General features: G+C 42.4%; 1 protein-coding gene across 8 annotated transcripts in view; it reads right to left on the reverse strand.

Annotated features, from left to right (window-relative positions):
* PTPRT (protein tyrosine phosphatase receptor type T) overlaps positions 1–21174 on the reverse strand; it is a 467492-nt gene that overhangs the window by 246221 nt on the left and 200097 nt on the right. For all 8 annotated transcript variants that reach the window (XM_064674278.1, XM_064674284.1, XM_064674277.1 and 5 more), the window contains exon 6: positions 20972–21146. In XM_064674278.1, coding sequence (XP_064530348.1) covers positions 20972–21146 — 175 coding nt within the window. The remainder of the gene's footprint in view (positions 1–20971; positions 21147–21174) is intronic.

Raw genomic sequence — 21174 nt, forward strand, 5'->3', positions numbered from 1 at the left:
AAGGGATCCCAGTCACTTCCCAGCTGGGGACAAGTACATCATGGTCACAGTTCAGGCATTTCTCATCCCATAACCAGCCATACACCCATCATATATTCTGCTAAGTGTGTTCACCACACAAGAGACTTCCAAGAGCTGCTGGAATGCATCCCGAAAGAACCATCACAAGGCCATCACAAGAACACGGCTTCTTCCTTTCTTTCCAGGGCAACAGGTTCTGCTGTTGAAGACTTTACATAAAGACAGGGGTTTTTTTTCATAAATATTTTCACAGGCACTGGCCTGAAGGATCAAGGTCTTTGGCCTTTAAGGTGTGTTGCAAAATCTGGCAGAATTTGCAGTAAATGGGCAGCTGTTGAAAATTTATTCCATGGCAACGATGAGAAGGAAAAAGTATTAGAAAGGCTTATGTTTTAGACAACCTCCTACACTTAGAGCAGCTCCCAAATGCATTTCCACAGTCTGTGCATTCTAAAATATCAGCCCTAATAACTCTCGTTGAAAACATGCAAAAAAGCCACACAGCAGAAGGGGAACTTCCACTCTGTAGAGGTATAAAAGGGAAAACAAAGCTTTGAAGGGATTTCTCAAAGTAAAGAAAATAGGACTTGTAATGAGCCAATCTGAGTCTGCTCTGAAGAGCAGAGAGGAGGAAGAATATAATCTCTCATGATCTGTTATTTCCTTTAAAAGCCCCCTTAGAATGAAGGTAGAGTGGCCTGTATTTGAATTCTACTCCAGAAGAAGATACAGGAAGAAAGTAAAAAAACAATTAAAGGAGAAAAACCACTTTACCTAAAGCTGTAATTGAAGTGAAAACTTCCAGTGAATCACAAGTCTTATGTCTGGCACTGCATCCTGTCTCACCAGTGAGATGTCACAAACTATTTGTTCCCCACACCCCTGCATGGACCCTCCAACACAGAGAACTTGCCCAGGAACAGAGAATCAGGTAATTTTTACATTAAGAGCTTGTCTTTCCATGAAATGTGAACACTGAGGGCATCGTAATTTTCAGAGGCAGTAGAGTCTGAACTTTTGCAAAATAGACTCAGGAAGGTCCTAAGAGGCAGATAATTAAAAAAGCAATACTACCTGTGGGAAGCAGCACAAGCCACGGCATGAATCAAAATCAGAGTTAGAATCCTCTCTGTGTCAGCTGGAATATATCCACTTTTGATGGCCCATCAATTTTAAATGTTCCTGATTCCTGAACTCTGTCATGAGAACAGGAAGGGACAGCAAGAGATGAGATCAATACCAGAACACCTGAGGTAAAGAACAGGCTGATTCGACTTGGGGAGAAGCAAACTTATTGCTGAACATGCATTGCAAAAAAGAAAATGCTGTTCCTCCTGCAGTGGGTCCCTTCTTATCCCACCCACAGCTCCCTGCCAGGCAGCAAGACACAGCCCAGGGCCTGCCAGCAAGGGGGAACTGCACAGGGAATCACTGCCCAGGCTCCGTGGTTCTGGTTTTTCCAGGGTTTCATCCTCTCTCTGTCTTGTGGACAAAACAGAAAAATCACTCTCCTGGAGTGTTTGCTAAGGAAAACACGAAGTAAAACTTGAATCTGCTTAATACACTGTATTTGAGTCTGCCATCCTTTCCACCAGCACCAGGCACTCAGTATGGATTCCCAGTTCTCATGGATCAGCAGTGTATCCAGTGGGGTATCCTGCCCAGCTGCTGGCTCTCTCAAAGGCCTAAGCACACCTCTTATTTAAATTATACTTCTGTAGAAGAAGAGAGGGAAACTTCTCTGAAGTTTCTTTTCCAAGGTTTTCTCTGAAGACCTTGCCCCTCAGCACAGGAGGAATTTCAGTCTCTTATAAACACACAGAAAGACACCAGAATGGCTGATTTGGGCAGATTATCCCAGCTCATCCACATTACAAACATCTCTTTTTATAACCATTACAATGATATTGTGCAGCAGCAATTCCCACTGATTAATTAAATTAAAGGAAGAGAAACTTGTAACTTGGGTAAATTAAATTAAAGGAAGAGAAACTTGTAACTTGGGTAAATTTTACATCTTATCCACCCTTCACTTCCTCTTGCTCCCAAACCCTTCTCAAATCAACCTGAGGGGGGACAGATGGGAAAAAAAGAAAGATTCTTTTCAAGGAAAAGAGTGGCTATGGAAAGGGATTCCAAGTGAAAAAAGCATCCATCAAAACACTCTGCTTTCCTCTGCATCTCTTCAAAGTCTTGCAAATGCCAATGAAAATGATGGGGTGCCTGTTGTTTTGACAGAAGCAAGAACATCATTAAGGTAAGAGCTGTCAGCAGGTATTTTATTTTCTCCCTGAGGAATAAGGCTACTGTTTAGGCATTACTTTTTTTTTTTACTAATCTTTTTTCTTTTATTTCCATTCTGTAACGCAATCTTGAGAGATGGCATCCTTTATTTGCCTGTGAACTGGATAGATTAGAGAGTAATAGTGACAGCTGGTGAATACAACCACACATGATTCAAAGCCATGGGCCAGCAGAGATGCACTAATTGCTCTGCCACTGGGATAAGACAGGAAAACTATTCCATATCCAGGTGCATTCCATAGTAGCACAGTCAGAAAACAATGCTGAGTAAATTATGTAACAGCAAGGCACTACCCAACATTTCATTATTCCATACACATTAAATAATGGCATGTATAGCTTTAATTAAAAAAAAAGGTGGTTTTATGTACATATATATAAAGTCAGAGTTAGTATAAATTAATATTAAATTCCAAGTAAAGCCATTGGGAACTCAGGACCACCCACAAAGGAGTTCTACCCATTTACAAGGGGGAGGAGGCTCAAGAAAAACAGATTTTAGGAGGCAACTGGCAACAAGAAAGAAATAAAGGAATGAAATCAGGGAGCTGAATCAGATGAACTGCAGAGGGAACAGTGCAGAACACTTGGCCAAGGCTTTGGGAGATCCAAGAGGTTCTGCTCAGGGGAATGATGCCTGGAGATGCACCATGAGCATAAATGGGAGCTCAGTCCCCAGTGCTGACCACTGCTACTGGTAGGCTCCAACTGGGAGAACTGGAGTCTAAATCCAGCAACTACAGCACCTGAGAGGAACTGCAGTTCTTGAGAGACACACAGAATACTTTAAGTTCACTCAGGGGAAATTCCTGGAAGGTACTCAGAAACTCAGTGATGCTTATTTAATCCACTACACAGAATAAGAACCCAAATCCTTTCCCAGAGGAGTGTGACATGTCAGTCTGGCACAGAAGATTAGAGAGGTCAAGCAGATCTCCAGCACAGACTCCTCAGAAGACCCTTATCAATAAAACAAAGGGTTGAATGCGAGACTGGAATTACAGGATATTTTATCAGGAATAATACAATAGATGTTTATGCTCTGCACTAATTTGTTTAATGGTTCTTATACAGAAATCCTTATTTAGTTATTAAAGAGTCAAGTGCCGTGTAAGTATTGTTAGCAAAGGCATTTTCTACAGAGGAACAGCAGACCTATGAGAGAATGAGTCAGATATTTATGTTCCCTTGTAAAAATAAAATCAGCAAGCTTTTAGAGGAACACACTGTTTCCAGATACAAAAAAGCATTCCTTATTCTCTCTGCAGTTTCCAACCCCTGAAGAAGTTTTGCTTGTTCTTATCATTTTTACACAGTTTTTGCTCCATTCTCGTGGCACATCAGACTGATGAACACTGAGTAAAATCATTATGGAATCATGGAATATTCTGAGTTGGAGGGACCCACAAGGATCAAGTCCAACTCCTGGCCCTGCACAGACACCCCAATAATCCCACCCTGTCCCTCAGAGCATTGTCCAAACCCTCCTGGAGCTCTGGCAGGTTTGGGGCCATGACCAAACCCTGGGGAAAAAGTAAGACCTGGAATCAAAATTCTTCTACTTTCCTAGTGAGTACACCAGGGGAGGGAGTGGACAGATGCAAAAGTATGTGGGATGCACAGAAAATGTGTTTGGACAAATCAGCTCATAGGTGGCACAGCAGGTTTGGAGCAATTCCCACACTTGAGTGTTCAGAAATGTGAGGCCCTGCATCTTCCCATCTCCACTTCATGCTCTCAGCATTTGCCAGCCATGGATTTTCTCTCAGCATCACATCACACTTGGATCTGGTGAAGGCTTTTCACAAAAAAAAAACCCCAACATCTGGTTCAGTGCAATTCAATCAACGAAAAGTTAAACAAAAATTCTGAAAGTACATATTTCTAGCTACTAAAAAAATCTGTCCATGCTTTTCAGCTTCTACAAGGACATTCATAGCCCAAAAATATTTGAAACAGATGGCAGAGGTGTTTACTGGAGGCACTTTTCCACCAGAAATCCACACAGAGAAAAAGCTGTTTTCAAGAAGTTTCTTTTCAAGCCTTCCCAGCAAAGCATCTTGCACCAAAATAAACCTCGTTACAACATTCCAACTGACCACACCAAAAACGAACTGGCTTTAAGCTGTCTAAAATCAGCACTCCCTGGGGCTGTCTTTAAAGAACATAAAAGGCTTTTGTTGACTAATTACATTAGAAATCCTTTCTTTAAAACTGATAAGTAAAACACTAATCGGCTCTAACTGATGGGAACTTCAGACACCCCAGGCACTGTGCTAATGGTCATCCTGTCCTTCACTTGGGAGGGCTGGAGAACTGCAAGTCTCACCCTTTTATTCCAGAATGCACATTTAGAAACCTGTTTCCTGGTCAGGATAGAGGAACAGGACCAAAGCAGAGGGGAGCAGGAAGAACTGAGCAAGAGGGGAGAGATAACAGGAGGAGAACAAGTAATGCAGAAAGCTCTGGTTCTGGTGGACATGCAATAGAAAGCAAGAAGGGGTGGATTTAACTGCATATATAGCCCTGCACAGAGCTGGGGATGGATGACCAACACTCCTACAGATGGTGGAAGTTGACCACTGACAACTAAATCTGAGAAGCTCCAACCAAGTCCTCTGATATCCATCAAGGTCTCATCCCCAAACAATCCTCAGTGCAAATGAGCCACATAAAATTAAACAAAAAAATGAATTTTCTTTTATCACAGTGGGCAGGGAGTGCCTCAGCATGGAACATGTGAGCATAGAGCATATAAGCCTAAGTTTATCCAAGCAAACCTGCTGCACTGGATGAGCTCCTGGGATCACAGAGCAACGTGCAGAGATGTGACCAGCACACCTGTCAGGGTACAAATGCACATCCCTACAAAATTTTGGCTTCCTTTTCTTCCTGGAAGTTGATTTCAGGCAATATTTACCACGGCCCATCCTTCACAATTTTATTACTCTGAATTTGCGCTTGTTCATTTTCCTGACAGTGGAACCCAGCAGTATTTTCCTGAATGCTTTTCTTTTTTTCTCTCCCAAGTCATGGTTCCAAACAGGAATATAACAACACCTCCAATGGAAAGCAGGCTGCAGACCCTACCAAGGTATGTGACAACTCATTTAACAGATCAACTGCTTGAGGCATTATTGCAGGTAAGTGACCCTAATGCACTGGCACATTTTGTGCCATTAGCCTTGGGGCCTTGGTTTAATTAAATAACACATTAAGTCCCCCCGGGTTCAGTTTTTCACAAAAGTTAACAAATACAGGCTTAGAGTAAATTGTTGGTCTTACCAGTTTGATGCAGGGCACAGCAGAGCAGGCTCTGTGTCTGTGACATCCACTGCCCTGCACGGGCTGATTAAAGCTCACCCTGGCCCACAGCTACAGCCACTTCAGAAATAATCACAACTAATCAGCACATGAAGTGATATTGAGCACAGCTGTTCTGAGCACTCAGTGGCCTCAGTTGCTCCTACAGGTGACTGAGTAAAGCAGGTGCCTTTGAAGTTCTGCAGAGGAAGATCTGCTCTGCTGTCTGGCTGCTCAGCTCTGGCACATTGGATGTCTCACATTGTCAACTAACAAGCAAATCCCTGTTTGAAAGCTACAGAGAATTACCACCACCACCACAATTACTGCCTTTTAGTTTGTCTCCTGTCTCCATCTATTTACAAAGGTCTAGCAAATACCCAATTTGATTCTCCACTGTGCACTCACAACGACTTTTTCCAGCAAGGAGCCTTAAAGCCCAGGGGGTTCTGGTGTGTGCTGCACACTCTGCTGTGACACTGGGGTAGTTGTGCAGCAGTGTCTGCAGTCAGAGCTGCCACTCAGGCCACACAGGGATGCCAAGATGGAAAACAATACAGTTAAAAACTAACAGCTACACAGATCTTTAAGTATTATGTGCCTTTTTTAAATAACCACCAGGTACTACCACACAAGGGAAGAACTCAGTGTTCTGTTCTTTACCAGCATAGAGCTCCTATGGCCAATCCCTACCCCACACAGTCCAGGTTTGGCAGGTAGAGATGACTTTTCCCCCTAAAATCAACTGCTAAGATAAGCAAAACATGGTCTTGCCTGCAGTGGCCAATGGGACAAGAAGAAAATCCAGATATAATCACAGTTGGGCTGTGCTGCTGCTTCTGTGCTTTGTACTGACACAGTGCTGGGGTTTGCTGCTGTTTGTTACTCAAATACGTTTTGTTGCAAAGCACTTCTGAATCATAATTTGATCATAAAAGTTGACTCATTTCTCCCCAAGGACATAAACACAGTATCTCACAATATCCACCTTTTTACCCTCAGTTTGTGCTATGACTGCCTGGAACATTAGTTTGGTCAACAGACTCAAATGGCAGGAGAAAGAACACGTCAGAGACTGTAACCTGTACACACCTGACACCAAATGCCCAAGCAATTCTGATTTAATGGAGAAACAAAAATTAAAAAAAACCCACATTTTGTCTACAATATTCACATTCATTTTGAAATAAACTGTTTTTCCTCTTTTGCTTTCCAGAAAAACACATAAAGTGAACGTATCAATAGTTCAGTCCCTATACAAGGGACTACTCTGTTGCATTTGTAAATAAACCTCTACTTCTTCGGAATAACCCCTGCAACTCAAGTGTCTAACTGGCCAATTATCAGTCATTTCCTCCTTCTCCTTCCACCAGAGTAACCTACTCTGTTTTCCTCTGTTCAAACTGGAAACAGGATAAATACAAGCTGCAGGAACCAGAGGGCCATTTGTCTGATCTCACTGACAAAAGCCTGATTGATGCAAGGAAAATTATCACCTCCCCTGCAGCAGGAGGTGTTTCCCTGGGCAGAGTGGGCAATGGCCTGGCCTGGCACTGCAAGGGCTGCCCTGGAGAGCAGCTAATGACAAAGGGGAGGGACAGGTGCATTTAAAAATCCAAGAACTGACACAAATGGTTTTACCCAGGACAGAAACCTCCCTTTTTCAGCCTTTCCAACAGGTAGGACAGTACACACCAGTTAAGTACAGTAAATATTGGAGGCTGCTGATTTACTGTGCACAAGCCACCTGAAATAATTTCCATCTAGAGCACCTCGCTGGCAGCACAGTATAAGCTTCAGAAGGCTGGTTTTTTTTTCATGTTCTCACATGATCTTCGTGTCAGGGAGTTTATTTCCCTGTAGTTCCTGACAGCATCATTATGAAAGCCCACACTCAGGTAAGCAGCAAATCCACTGCTGATGTCCCTACGTCTCCATCATTCCTTTTGTCCTGCTGACACCTCAGATAAACCTGATCCATCACTGCCAGTCAGCAGTGCTCTTGGAGCAAACCTCAGGAGCATCCCCCATCCCCAAAAGCCCAGCAGGGAGATTCAGGTTCCTAAGTGAGTTCAGCTGTCACTGAGGAGAAAAATTACTAAGGCTGGTTAGACTCTAGGGAGTTAAGAAAACTATATGAGTATATTTGTATCAAAATATTTTGGAGTGTTTTGCACTCTTTTAGAGGTCACAGACACTCCACATTGTACATCTGCCCATTCCAGCTTGGACAGGGAGCACTAAATTGTATTTTCCAAGTAAATATATCTTCTCAGTCCTTCCCTCCCCCCCCAGTTTCACTCCACTTGACTATTTCCTAGCTGTAAAAACCAGGGAGGTTCTTTCTCAACCACCATCAAGTAGCACCCACCATCAAAAACCCATCATATTTAAAGGTCAGGTTGCAGGTCCACTTATCTGAAATGTTCAAGTCAAACATGAAAGAAAAAAAAAAAGCACACCACAGCTAAGGCTGGCAACCTACTGAGATCTGAACAGCAAAAGCAAAACTTAGATTATAAAAACAGAGCCTTTACTAAGCACCAGGAAGTTCCAGATGTAAAAAACCAAACCAAACAAACAAAAAACCCCAACAAAACCACACAAAACCCAAATGAAAACAAACCAACCCCCTCCAACAAAACAAAACCACGAAAAACTCAAACAAAACCAAACAAAATCCCAAGAAAACATAACCACACAAAATCCAAACAAAACCAAACAAACAAAACCCCCAACAAAACAAAACCACACAAAACCTGAAGAAACAAACAAAACCCTAGACATTAACCTTTATAGTCAGCAAACAGCATTTAAAGTTTAAACCCAACATTTATACATCATATAAACCCTAAGTTTTCCAAGACTAACCCAAGGCTAGACTCTATCCTACATATCAGAGTGTTGCCCTAAGCAGGGAACAACTGAATCCTTCTAAACTTACTGTGAAGCTTAATTAAGATTTTCCTACATGTCTCTGCTCCAGTCAACCCCTCACTGACCAGAAGTCCAGGAACTACTGGTTTGTGCTGGTGAACATTATCACACAACCTCTGCTGCCTCAGCCTGAGCACTCAGCCAACACACACCTCCTTTCCCAATGTCTGGGATAACCAGGCTCTGGGAACCTGCCTCTCCCTGCCCACCTACAACACCCCCAAACACTGGCTGAAGCACATATCAGGATTTGTGCCAAACCCCCCCCCACAGCTCCCAAATAGTAGTGTCACCACCCCAACAGCCTAATGTACTGGATTTAACAGGCAGACACCCCAAAGTGCCTGCTAACCACTGAAGTCCTGTGAAAACCAGCTGAATCTTTCTTCACCACTCAATACTTACCTCTTTTATTTCAGGTTTTTATGATACAGAGAATTTCAGAATACCCTGCAGATCCCAACACTCCTTCCAGCTCCCACCTCTCCTGGGCTGTCTGTCTGCTTATTTCCAGTTTAAAGCTCAGCTTTGAAACATAGTTCTTGATTTAGGCTGTTCCCTCGGAGAGACTCCACAGTATTACACCAAAAGATCAATTCTTTCTCCCTTTTCTCACAAAGTGCATTCTGAGGCAGTAATAAATGCTAGAAATTCCAGTATGCTGCACAGAGCTGTAATGATGGGGGATGGGGTTTGGTATTTCCACAAAAAAGCATCCCAGAGCCTGGGAGAAATTGGGGAGGACTGAAACTACCACACAATACACCTGCAAAAAAAGGGGAAAGGGTGGGAGAGACAACACCAAACAAAATCTGAGCCTCATTTACTCCAGAAGCATTTCATTTTCCATCATGGCCAAACTCCCAGCCCACCCAGTTGCTGGTGACAGACTGGTTGCCAGTGCTCACAAAATACCTTTCTGTGCTTTATTCCAGTCAGAGTTAAAGCAAATAAACATGGAGAGAAACAAAAGGAAACCTGAAAAACTTATGCTACAATCCAGCTATAAATCTGGACAATTTACCTCCTGGGAGGATTCCTGAACTCCACAGCACACTCCATGGAACTGAGAAACAAAGGTGACAGGGGTGGAGCTCACAGCTGTCAGAGCAAGGAGGTCACACACAGTATCACTTCATTTATCCTTTTGCTGGCCAGTTCAACGTTGATAAAACAGCCCATGATTCCCCAGGCACTCATGGACAGATCCAAAGGAATGCAGGAGTTCCCATATTCCCTCAAAATACCCAAAATCTAACATGCCAGGGAGCACATTTTGGTACTGTGGAACAAGTTCAGCCTTCATGGTGCACAGGAAGTGTTAAAAATCTGTCCCAGTTATGAAACTTCTCCATGGCACAGAAATCCCTTTGCTGGGGGGGTCAAGACATCTCCTTTTTTCATTTTGTGACTGGCACCAAGAGGCTGTCTGATGAAAAAAAATGATGCTAAACTGTGCCACACCTGAACTGAAAAACCAACAGCTTCCATCAAGTCTCCACAAGCCTTTCCTTGAGGACACTCTCCCATGAATACATGTATTTTTGGTTACTGATTTGGGTGCAGAAGTTCACCACCATGCCCATCTCCTGTCACATGAAACATTCTGTGTGGAACAAGAGCTTTTCCTTCATCATGCAGTGCCTTTCCTTGTCTCTGCTGAAGAGGTTGGTGTTAGAATTGGGGAAAAAAATATTAATAAGCATCCATCTGCTTAAAAGTTCCCCCATTCCACAGCAAGGAGGAGAACAAACCTAGCAAGCAAAAGTATTCATTGTGGAAACAAGAGAGAATGTTTCACAAATATAAATGAAATTCCAGCTGGATGTATTTTCCCCAGGACCAACATCAGTTCTTCAACAGAACAAGTCACCTTGTAAAGATATTTAAGACACATAAGTTAACCAAACAAAGCCAAGATCATGGTCAATACAAGTTCACATTCAATACTTCAAGATTGATTATATTTAGCACAAAGACTTAAGATCTGACTATTAAATGCAAAGCTGGAAATATCTGACTGGAATAATGTACAGACACTACACAGTGAAGATAATTAAGTATTTAAAGAGCTTACATAGGGCTGGGGAGGTTTTCTATAATTCAAAACTCTCAATCATGATCAATCAATCTCTTTTGAAAACTATTCTTCTTTATTCATACTGTATTGCTCCTGATGCAAGAATGACTTGTAAATTCTATGGCTTGCATATTGCAAAAGGTCAAATTAAATTAAACCTTTTTTTCTTTCTGCCATGACAGCTGTGAGATGAGATATATGAAAAACAATAAAACTTCCTTATGAGTGTAAAACTGCTACACCTGGGGCTGAGGCCTGGAGAAAATTCTCACTCTATATGTTGAGAGTAAATCTTGGAAGAGAGAACAGACTGGTCCCTATTGAAACCATCACAGCTTTAATGAAGACAATTAAAATTCCCTTTTGCTCAGGAGATACCAGTAATCCCACTCCAAAGACTATACCAGCACTGTGGTTCCATGAAGATAAAAAGACATAAAAAGACATGATGGTGAATTTGAGGATAATTCTGTAACAGAAGGGTTTTCCTTAGTCTCCTTGACTAAATGCAGTATTAAGTAATGTGAGATTATATCCCACTGGCTGAGCTTTGGAGAGGACCATGCACATGGTGAAAAAATTGTAGCTTGGAGATAAAGAATGTGTTTTTCCTAATTGCTGTTGGTGTGCAATTCAATTTGAGACATCAGAGTTAAGCCTTGTCTGCCTTCAACATGTGTCACCTGATCCCTACAGCTTTTGAAGTATTTCTGTCATAGAACCCCAGAATGGTTTGGGTTGGAAGGGACTTTAAAGATCATCTTGTCCCACCCCCTGCCATGGGCAGGGACACCTTCCACCAGCCCAGGTTGCTCCAAGCCCCGTCCAACCTGGCCTTGGACACTTCCAGGGATGGGGCAGCCACAGCTTCTCTGGGCAACCTGTCCTTTCATGGCAGGCAGTAGAAAATAAACAGAGAATTTAATGGTCAGAAGCCATTTACACAATCAAGACTGAGGCTCTCAGGGCCCTGAACACATAATTTAATATTGGCACCAAATGAACACCCCCTTTGAAATCCTGAACGAGAAATTAATGAAACAGCATTACCCTGCAGGACTCCTGGTGGTTATGTAAATAATTTTATATGAAATGCTTGTTTACAACAAGATGTCAGTCCTCAAGAGAATCTGAGAACAACAGTAATCATAAAACTTTCCACAAGCTGAGCTATTGCTGCGTGCTCTGAACGGCCTCACCACAAGGCAACAAAACCAACGTTCCCAAATCCTTGGTCATCCCTGAAGAACCATATTCTTGACACAAGGCAAAAAGTAAATGATCTGCAAGGCTCCCCAAAGGTATGAAGCACAGGTAAGGTTAAGTAGAAGGGTGGTGGCAGAAAACAATGTAAGAATAAGCACAAAAAAAAATCTGTATTTAGAATTTCAACCTCAAAATCATGCAAAGTACTGGCAAATCACTATTTGATGAGCAGTCTGGGACAGAAGGCTGAATAAGACCACACTGCTGATTAAAAGGCAGTCTGATATGGTCAGCACTGTTCACAAGGGCCAGTCAAAAAGTCATAAGCAGCAGCAGCAACAAAAGAAGGATTTGCTGTAATAGGAAGGAAAGCAAAGTGAAAATTATAGAAGCAAGAAACCCAAACCTCTTCCATTTTAATTTGTGTCTGTACCCTGCTGAGGGAACAGTTTGTGAGTTGTAGTCTGTCATGTAAGTCAGTATTAGCTGCAGGGTAATAAACAGGACAGTAAAACATATGCAAAGTCTGATTTATAGGATCCAAGGAGAGAGAGCCCAAGTCTTGCAGCTATTTGCATCTTCTTCACATGCAAACAAGCACTGATGGAAAGTTTCCTGCTGAGAAAGAAGAGAGAGGCAAGAGATGCACTGGAGAGAAACCTGGTTAAAAAAAAAAAAAGAAGAAAGAGAACTGGAATAACTTCTTTAGAGAGGGGGTTTGGCATATCTGGCTATCAGAGCATAATCACAGAAACCCACAGAATTGTTTGGGTTGGAAGGGAACCTTGAAGATCATCTCAATCCACCCCCTGCCATGGGCAGGGACACCTTCCACTAGCCCAGGCTGCTTCAACCTGACCTTGGACACTTCCAGGGATGGGGCAGCCACAGCTTCTCTGAGTAACCTGTGCCAGGGCCTCCCCACCCTCTGAGTAAAGAATTTCTTCCCAATATCCCATCTAAATCTCTCCTCTTTTAGTGTAAAACAATTCCTGTTCACCCTGAGGGTGTTCAGCAGGCAGGATGGACTGCAGGGAGCTGGGAAACATCATATTATGTGTTTTTCTTCTATAACTCCTATGCCAGTAATTACAATAATTGCAGGGCTTGCTACAATCATCACCCTGTTTAATTATTGCTCAGCAGGTTCCAGGTCTCAGATCTAAAGCATCTTTAGAAGTCTCAGCTGGGCACTGGTAACAGGGAGGGTGTGACCTGAACCAGTGTCCCAGCACCAGTAAAAGTGGGGAGCACACGGTGGCATTTACCATGGCAGAAGATTAACACATCAGAGCAGAGCTAAAAAGCAGCACAACAGGTTTTAGGGTGGTGGTTGTATGAGAAGAGTATTCCCTCATCTGACAGCTGGAATGGATGCTGGGAAATTACTGGGTTTGAAAAATGAAGCATTATTCTATCGGGTAGAGATGGGAAAGGAGGGCTGCAAAGACTCTGCTCAAAACTGCAATTTTGGCTATTTTCTTGCCTCAAATAATCTCAGCATTGAATGGTGAACTAACTTCAGAGTGATCATTCTTTCCTTAACACAGAAACGGGCTCTTTAATCTCTTCATTCAGACGGGACAAATGCAAACATAATCAACATCAGCTTCTCCCTGGAGTTCAGCTACACTGGCTCTGAAAGCAAAGCAGTTCAGCTCCACCATTCAGAGCTAAATGCTATGCAAACTTTCAAAACCCCATTCACCTGAACTCCTAAGAACTTGCTGAATGCTCCCCATTCAGCAGCACTAAAAGACTTTTGCCAGCTCCTGGCTTGGCAGCTCAGAAGATTCTGGAGCTGCCATAATAATCCCTTAGCTGTGAACTCCATCAGTCAAGAGCTCCAGCATTTTTACCTCCCGAACTTTCAACCTTCTTTACTTTAGGATTAGAGTTTCAGCTTGTGAATGCCCAGCTGCAAACCCAGCAGAGGAGTTTAACAAGCCACAGATCAAACCATTTGCAGTGCCCGTGGTGAGGTTCTAAAGGGAGGTAGGAGGGTGTGTATGACACAGAGCTGGAAGTCTCTGATGGCTAAATGTCCATTGTTTAAGAAAGGGTTAGATCTCAAGGTGGTTCAAGATGTACAAAGCAAAAGAAAGCTAAGTAGGATAAATCAGGGTAAAGTAAAGAACCAACAAATAGTTTTTAACTGTTCTATATCTTGCTTTGCCTTTTATTTTTATTTTTTAAACGATAAGAAGTAAATTCACACATCACACACGAAACAGGTTCACCACATTGCTGCCAGCAAAGAGAAAGCTCAAATCAAGGCAGAGATGGCTGGGGAATTCATCAGCACCATGCTCAGGGCAGAAATTGTTCCTTCCACAGGTGATTTTCAACCTCTTAGTTCGGTGTCCTCCAACAAACACAAGACCTTCGCAGAAGGCCTGTTAAGCTGCAGTAAGTACTGCACTTCTGGAAGAGGTCAGTAACTGGGATTCTTTAGTCTTGGTGCTGCAAAATTTTTAGAAGTTCCAATAATCACATTTGCTTGAGGCATTTGCATCTACAGAAAGAGTTTTCTCCTTTCTCTGGAAATTTATTTGTTTCTCCTACACAGATGGGATCTAGAGGTCTCCCTGTATGGCAAACACATCCTTTCTTTGCTGGTTTATTCTTAAAGACTTTCACACTAATGATCAACCTTTCATACCAAGAAATCTGGTGCATCTTAGCCTGCATTTCACATGAAGTAAAACACTGCTTTTATAGTGGGGCTTTTTTCTGCTGCAAAAGAATTAGTATTTTGATGTGAAAGGCATTATATCTCTTTCCTGCTGAGGCAACAGCTGATACTCAATTTTATCTCCCAAGTGTCCAACTATGCCTAAAGCACACCAGGATCTTCACCAACATCCAAGAATGGTGACAGATGATACTTCACCAGACTTTTCTTGAATGAAAAGCATTTAACAGCATTGCAACCACAGGGTGGATAAATTAAGAACAGCTTTAGATTCTGTTTTCTGGGAGAAGCCCATTAATAACTTCCCTACAATTAAGCAGGCACGAGAAAGATGAACAGAAGAGAGTTAACAATGAACGTGACTCATCTTTTCCTGCTAAGACGTTAAGCTCAGGCACAAGCAAAAAAGAAAAAAAAAAAAAAAGTGTAATTTTGAATTGTAATGTCACATGAGCATCACCAGCAAGCAACCTGCATGGAAATTTGTACATTAAAAAGGAACAAAGAAGAATGAAAAGCTGCCAGGTTTGCTTTCTAATGTCACACTTCTGGTGGTCACCCACTGCAAGAACACTTCCAGTTAGCAAAGGTTCTGAGAATTTGATGTTCTTTTCTGAGCATCAACAGTCCTAAATTAATTTCTGTGCAGTTGCCTTAAACCTTCATAATAATTCTAACTAGAAACTGAAAAGACTTGCATGTATATCAGGTATTTAGTCGAGATCTTTATGCATCAGCAGCAACCTCATACTTAGATATTTATTCATTAAAAACAAGTCCAAGCAAATTCATCTCATGCCAATCTCTCTGCCAGTCCTAAATGAAATTCAGGTCAGAACAAAACAAAAACTCTTGCAGTTTACTTTTGCATTGGGAAGAAAAACAATTAAAAAACCCCTACACAATTAAAAAAACCCTAAAAAACAATGCACCACCAGTCTTTGAAGAAATTCCTAAAGCTCAGCTCAGCAGTGTGACTGGAAAGACATTATGATTTCCCAGGTGGTTACAAACAAGGCAAAGTTTAAAACAGTACTCGCTGCTCATCTTACACAGGAGCCAGAAGGTTACTTAAAAGAGATATAAAAAGTTGAGAAAAATACAGATTGTGAATGCACCATTAGTTTATGAACTTGTCTCGTATCCCAGCTGTAGCCCTGTATTCTTCCTGGATATGTTTATTTACACCCTGTTGACCAATATAAACGTGGGAAACAAGGAAAGCACCTGCTGGAAGTCTGTGTGGCACTGGATGCAATGCTGAGAACTGGATCCCCTATATAAAGTACACACTAATCAGTTCTTGGGGAAGTGGCTTAATTTTCCAGTCTATTTTGGAAATTAAGCAGAAGGAGAGGGAAATATTTCCTTTTGAGAGAACTCTTGGGTTTCACACACTGCCAGTGTCTCTGACACAATGGCTTTGTCTTCAATCTCCCTCATTTGCCTCAGAGATCCTAAACTGGATGGAAAGAAGAGAAAGGAGAGTTAAAGCTCCTGGTGAGAGTGAGTGTTTGTAATCTCTTTGCCTCCCCTTTCCTCACCACACACCCACCCAATGACTAAAGCTGAGTTAAAGCCCCTGCTGCTGGACTGGACTGAACTAGAGAATTAAAGAGAACAGCAACGAGCTCAGGTAATTCCCAACCAACCCCAAGGAAAGGAGTGTTTCATTCCCTGCACCACTGGGACTGCAGAGAAAGGAAGGAGGAAGTGGCTTTTTCGGACACCCTACAATCACAAAGCCATTCTCCCTCCCTCTGAAATCTCAGAGGCAGCAAAACCCTCCTAAAGCAGTTTGAGTGCACACACCCCTCCTGTTCTGTGCTGGTGGAGAGCTCAAAGCAGCAACATCACTACGTGTTTTATCAAATCTGTGCTGAACTTCTCCCAGTGCTGCACATGGAGGGTCTGAACAATGAAGGTACTCGTGTAAAGTGGGAAAAAACAGGGAAAGAGAGAACAGGCAGCTCCAGGGAACCCTCACTGTCACAGCACTGCTGACACTGGGGGAGCAGCAGCCAGGGACTGACCCTGCCCTGAAGTGGTAACTTTAGGACCTTGATCAATGTGCAGAACTCAGGCAGAGGGAGTCAAATGTTCCCAGATCAGCACGAGCCTGATCAATTCAGACAGGAACTTTCGTGCCTTCCAGCTACCTATTAATGCATCCTGGAAAAAAACTTTGTAGCAGTAAAATCCAAACTGCACATATCCCACAGCTGAGCTTATCTCCTCAGTGGTTCCAAGGGAGGGAGGGGACTCAGTTTTCCAGCCACCCTGATGGCAGTGGAGGATAGCTGCAGTACAACATCTGCTTTTCATATCAACACCTCCAAACTCCTCAGTGAAATGTGGGGACTTGAGCACCACCATGGAAACAGGAGTTATATTACCCAAGGATGGCAAGGATATGATGTCAGTTTTAATTGGTACATTTGGCATGAATATCTCATGGCACAGAACTATCTGTGTATCAGGCACGAAAATGTATTTTTTTTAAATGAACAAACCAACAAACGAGAACTTTAAAGAACATTTTTCATATCCACGACCTCTCTTCATAATGTCTTTATATGAAGTGAAAAACTTAGGAGCTGGTGACCATCCCAAATAACTACACTGAAGACAATCATCTCATTCTAAGAACACACTCTAGAGCACATGTGGAACATACTTTCATACCTACACTGCATTTCTTTTACTCAAGGAAACCAATGGAGAGCCCAATGTGGCATTTCTAGGACCAACTCCAGCCCAAGATCAGGCCCAGCTGTAAAATAGAGATATGTTTCTTTCTTATTACTTCTAAGACCAGTAAGTTCTTTCCCCTAATAGGACTTCCTGTTTAATAATTAACTGAAACCATTCTGGAATCAGCTCCAGTAATAAATATTGAGATAGGCAAAATACCTGTAAAGCTTTTCCTTGATGAGTCTGCCTTAGAACTGTAAATCTGGAATTTTCACGGCGTATTTAACACTGGAGAAGCTTAAAGATTTATTTAAACATATAATTATTTATCATATTTTTCACACTCGAGCATCTCAGCTCCAGTAACTTGACGTGGGGTTTTGTTTAGGTTTATTTGGTGCCTGTGTATATGTTGTTTTACGTTGTTTGGTGGTTTGGGTTTTTATTGTTTATTCCAGTGTCTGCTTTTAGGAACAGACTCAGCTCACCAGAGCAGTTTTCACTGTGTACCTGGTGAGTTAATAAACAGATGGTGCAATTACAGTGACAAGCATCACACCAGAAAAGACCCAGAGAAAGAACAGTAAACAACTGTAAACAACTCTGACAAAGAACCCACCTCTCCCTCTGGTGCCACTCAAGGCTCCTCGTGTGACTGAGAAAAGCCTGATAAAAGATGAGCTGTCCCAAACATCACAGGGCTGACAGAAAGCCACTCAGACAAGAGACAAGATTACTTTTCAACCAAGCACTTCGAAAATCAACTAAGACAAAACTGAAGAGAAGTAGAACAGCCCCTTGGGGGTCTGCAGAGGGGCTCTGTTGAGCACTCCCACCCCTGGAGTAGCAGATCAGATCCTTGGAAAACACCAGGAGCCTTAAAAGTATTTGCATCAGGTAGCACCAAAATAAATTTGAGGGACTTCCTGAAAAATGGAAGTCTCAGAAAAGTCAGCTCACAAAAAATACATTATAGACAGACACTGTAGTATATTCCCTGTTTATCAGCTCTTCACTCATTCCCATCATATATTTAGGAGTTAATTTAAGCATCCAGAGTATCTGAAAGGGATCAGGGGGGAAAAGAGCAACAGCAAACAATCCTCCATACACACACACAGAGAGTTTAGGATGTTATCCACAACCTTCATAATGTGACAAGTGTCCTGGAAGGACACTGGCATTAGCACAGACCTTAAATGATAAGATTTGAGCCAATTTCCAGTGTTTTAAACAACCTTTACAGAAGCACAACCCCCATTTAGCTCAGAAAACAATAACTGCCACACAGCTTTTACTTAAAAGACAACTCCAGACAAGAAACATCCCGTTCAGGTGAGAGCAGCGCAGCAAGACACAGAATCTCTGGGTTTGGGTTTTTTTTTTTAACTGCCCTGTGCAAAATTGTATTAAATTACTATGTATGCAACCGTGAGAGATGAGAAACAGAGAAGAGCTATTTCCACTGGAGCACCAAAGGATGGTAAAGTGGACAGATGGAAATTATAGGTTTCTCTGGCCTGGCTATTATGATTTGAGAGTGCCAAGAGAAGAATAAATGTATTGTCATTTATACAACAGTCAGGAGACAGACAAGCATTAGCACATAGAGCAAAGAGCTGCCTGCATTTTCACAGGACTACAGATGTACTCCTGCCACTACATATACTGCAATAAATTGAAACTAATGTTCTTTTGTATAAGATTTCCAGTAATTGCTTTGTTCTTAGTGAAGATGCCCACAGACAAGCAAGGTGGTGTGTGTTTAATTTCATTGATCATTTCATTTGCTGAAACAGGTATTTATTGCCCAATTTAGGGTGTAGAAGGACGTGCATTTCAAAGCAAAATCTCTATTTCAGTGTCTACCAAATGTTAACATTCAATATTGAGAACTGTAAATTACTTTTCATTTTCAATACTCCAATAAAATACCTTGTGCACAGGGAAGCAAGCAAAGTTTTACATTATAAAGACATACAGATACACTTCTAGATCTTAACCTTTGTTGAAGAAATCCTCTATGATTTTATGTTCATCTGATCGAGGGAAGCAGAGCATTAGCTTGGATTTAGCAGGTTTAGGAGCAAGACTATTAATTGAGCAAAACTTCAATTACAGACTAATTTAATGTATGCTCAAGTACATTATTGCAATTCAATAAACACCTCTTCAGAATTAAACAATTCCAATTTGCTTTCATTTCAGCCTGTGCACCCGCATTACAAATTCCCTGTTATTCCCATTAAAATGAGCCAGCCTGGCTGGAAGCACCCAGAGTGTCAGAGGGCTGCACCACACTGACCTCCAATGAGCCACTGCACCTTCCCTGCCTCCTAACCAGGAATGAGGAGCAGGAGTGCACCTTTCCAGAACAATAGGATTCTCCTGAGGTTTCCTGGATGTGCCTGAGCAATCCAGCAATGAATCTACCAACATCTCTCCTGGTGGGTCTGACTTATTCTGTTGTTTTTTCCCTGCTTATAACAACAAACATGGAAGTGCCAGACACCTCCTCCAGACCCTGAGCTCAGCTCAGCTGGTTAAAGTCTGGTGCTCACAGCACCACAGCTGTGGGTTTGATCCCCTGAGGGCCATTCACTGAAGAGTTGGACTCCATGATCCTTGTGGGTCCCTTCCAACTCAGAATATTCTGTGAACTTGCAATATTCTGCTACCTGGTTGCTCTGGAAAACTGCCTTCCCTCTCTTTAGCTATGATCCCATCCTAGCTCTGCCACTCCTGGCAACTCCATCCCATTTTAGTCATGAATTAATTCCTCCAGATTTGAACAAGATGTGAGATCACCAAGTGGGAATTAAAAGCACTTGGCATCCAAAAGGAGCATTTTCTTCATGATCTGTGGAGTCTGAACATCTGCACCACACCACACTCCAAGGCATTATAAAGGCATCAGCACACTGATCATCAAATGACACAGGCAGTTGGCAGAAAGCAGCACAGTGGACAACTTGATCTCATTGCTACAGCTTCCTCCATTTCCAAAAAGGTGAAACATTTAGAGCAATAAAATTATACTCTGTGAGGAGACCCTCACATCACCCCCATCCCAAACATGAAGCACCTCAGGAAGTACTCAGCCACTTTCTGATTTCCCCACTAAGAGTCAGTGATGCAGCATCCCTGGGCTGCAACTCAGGTAAGTTTAAAAATAAATAAAAAAGCAGAATAGTGAACAGCACTTCAGCACAGGCCTCATGAAGGTGAGATTAAGACACACTTTGCACGTGTTAGGCACAAGTTGAGCTCTTGAATCACAGTAATTAACAGGGCTAAAATCCAAGCATCCCTCAAGAACTACTGATGCCTCTACTCCATATTTCAGGATGTCAGCAGAATCAGTCCCAGTATTTATTCCCAGCAGTCCCAAGCAGTCTCTCCTGACATGCAATGCTCCATCACAAGGTTATTAATGCCTAATAAAATATTGTAAAGTAAAGCAAATGAAGCTGACTGACAGCCAAACTCTAGCTGGCTACAGGGAGTCTCCACAGCCACCACACATTACTACAAAAGCTTACAAAGAGGGCCTGTGTCCAAAGTTTAGACTCAAATACCCGTTTTAAGTCAGCGATTTAAATCCACGTCCCTTCGACCCTTTTTTTTTCTTCTTTTAACGAGAACGAAACAAGAAGGTCTGACAGGATGTCAATTTTTATATAGAGGAAAACACTCCTCTTGCATGAAGTGGCTGCTTGAAAGCCACCTACCTTTCACTATGAGCTCTGCATAGTTGGACACTCCGGAGCCGCCGTCGGAGCGGATGACACAGCGGTACTTGCTGATGCTGCGCTGGGAGGTGTCGGCCACGCTCACCGTGGCCGAGAAACGCCGGTGGTTGACCACTCGAGTGACCATCAGGGCTGTGTCCCTCCCATTCCACTGCTGCAAGGGCAGAGAGAAATGACTCAGG

The sequence above is a fragment of the Pseudopipra pipra genome, chromosome 17 (assembly GCF_036250125.1).
Source record: "Pseudopipra pipra isolate bDixPip1 chromosome 17, bDixPip1.hap1, whole genome shotgun sequence".
Lineage (NCBI taxonomy): Eukaryota > Metazoa > Chordata > Aves > Passeriformes > Pipridae > Pseudopipra > Pseudopipra pipra.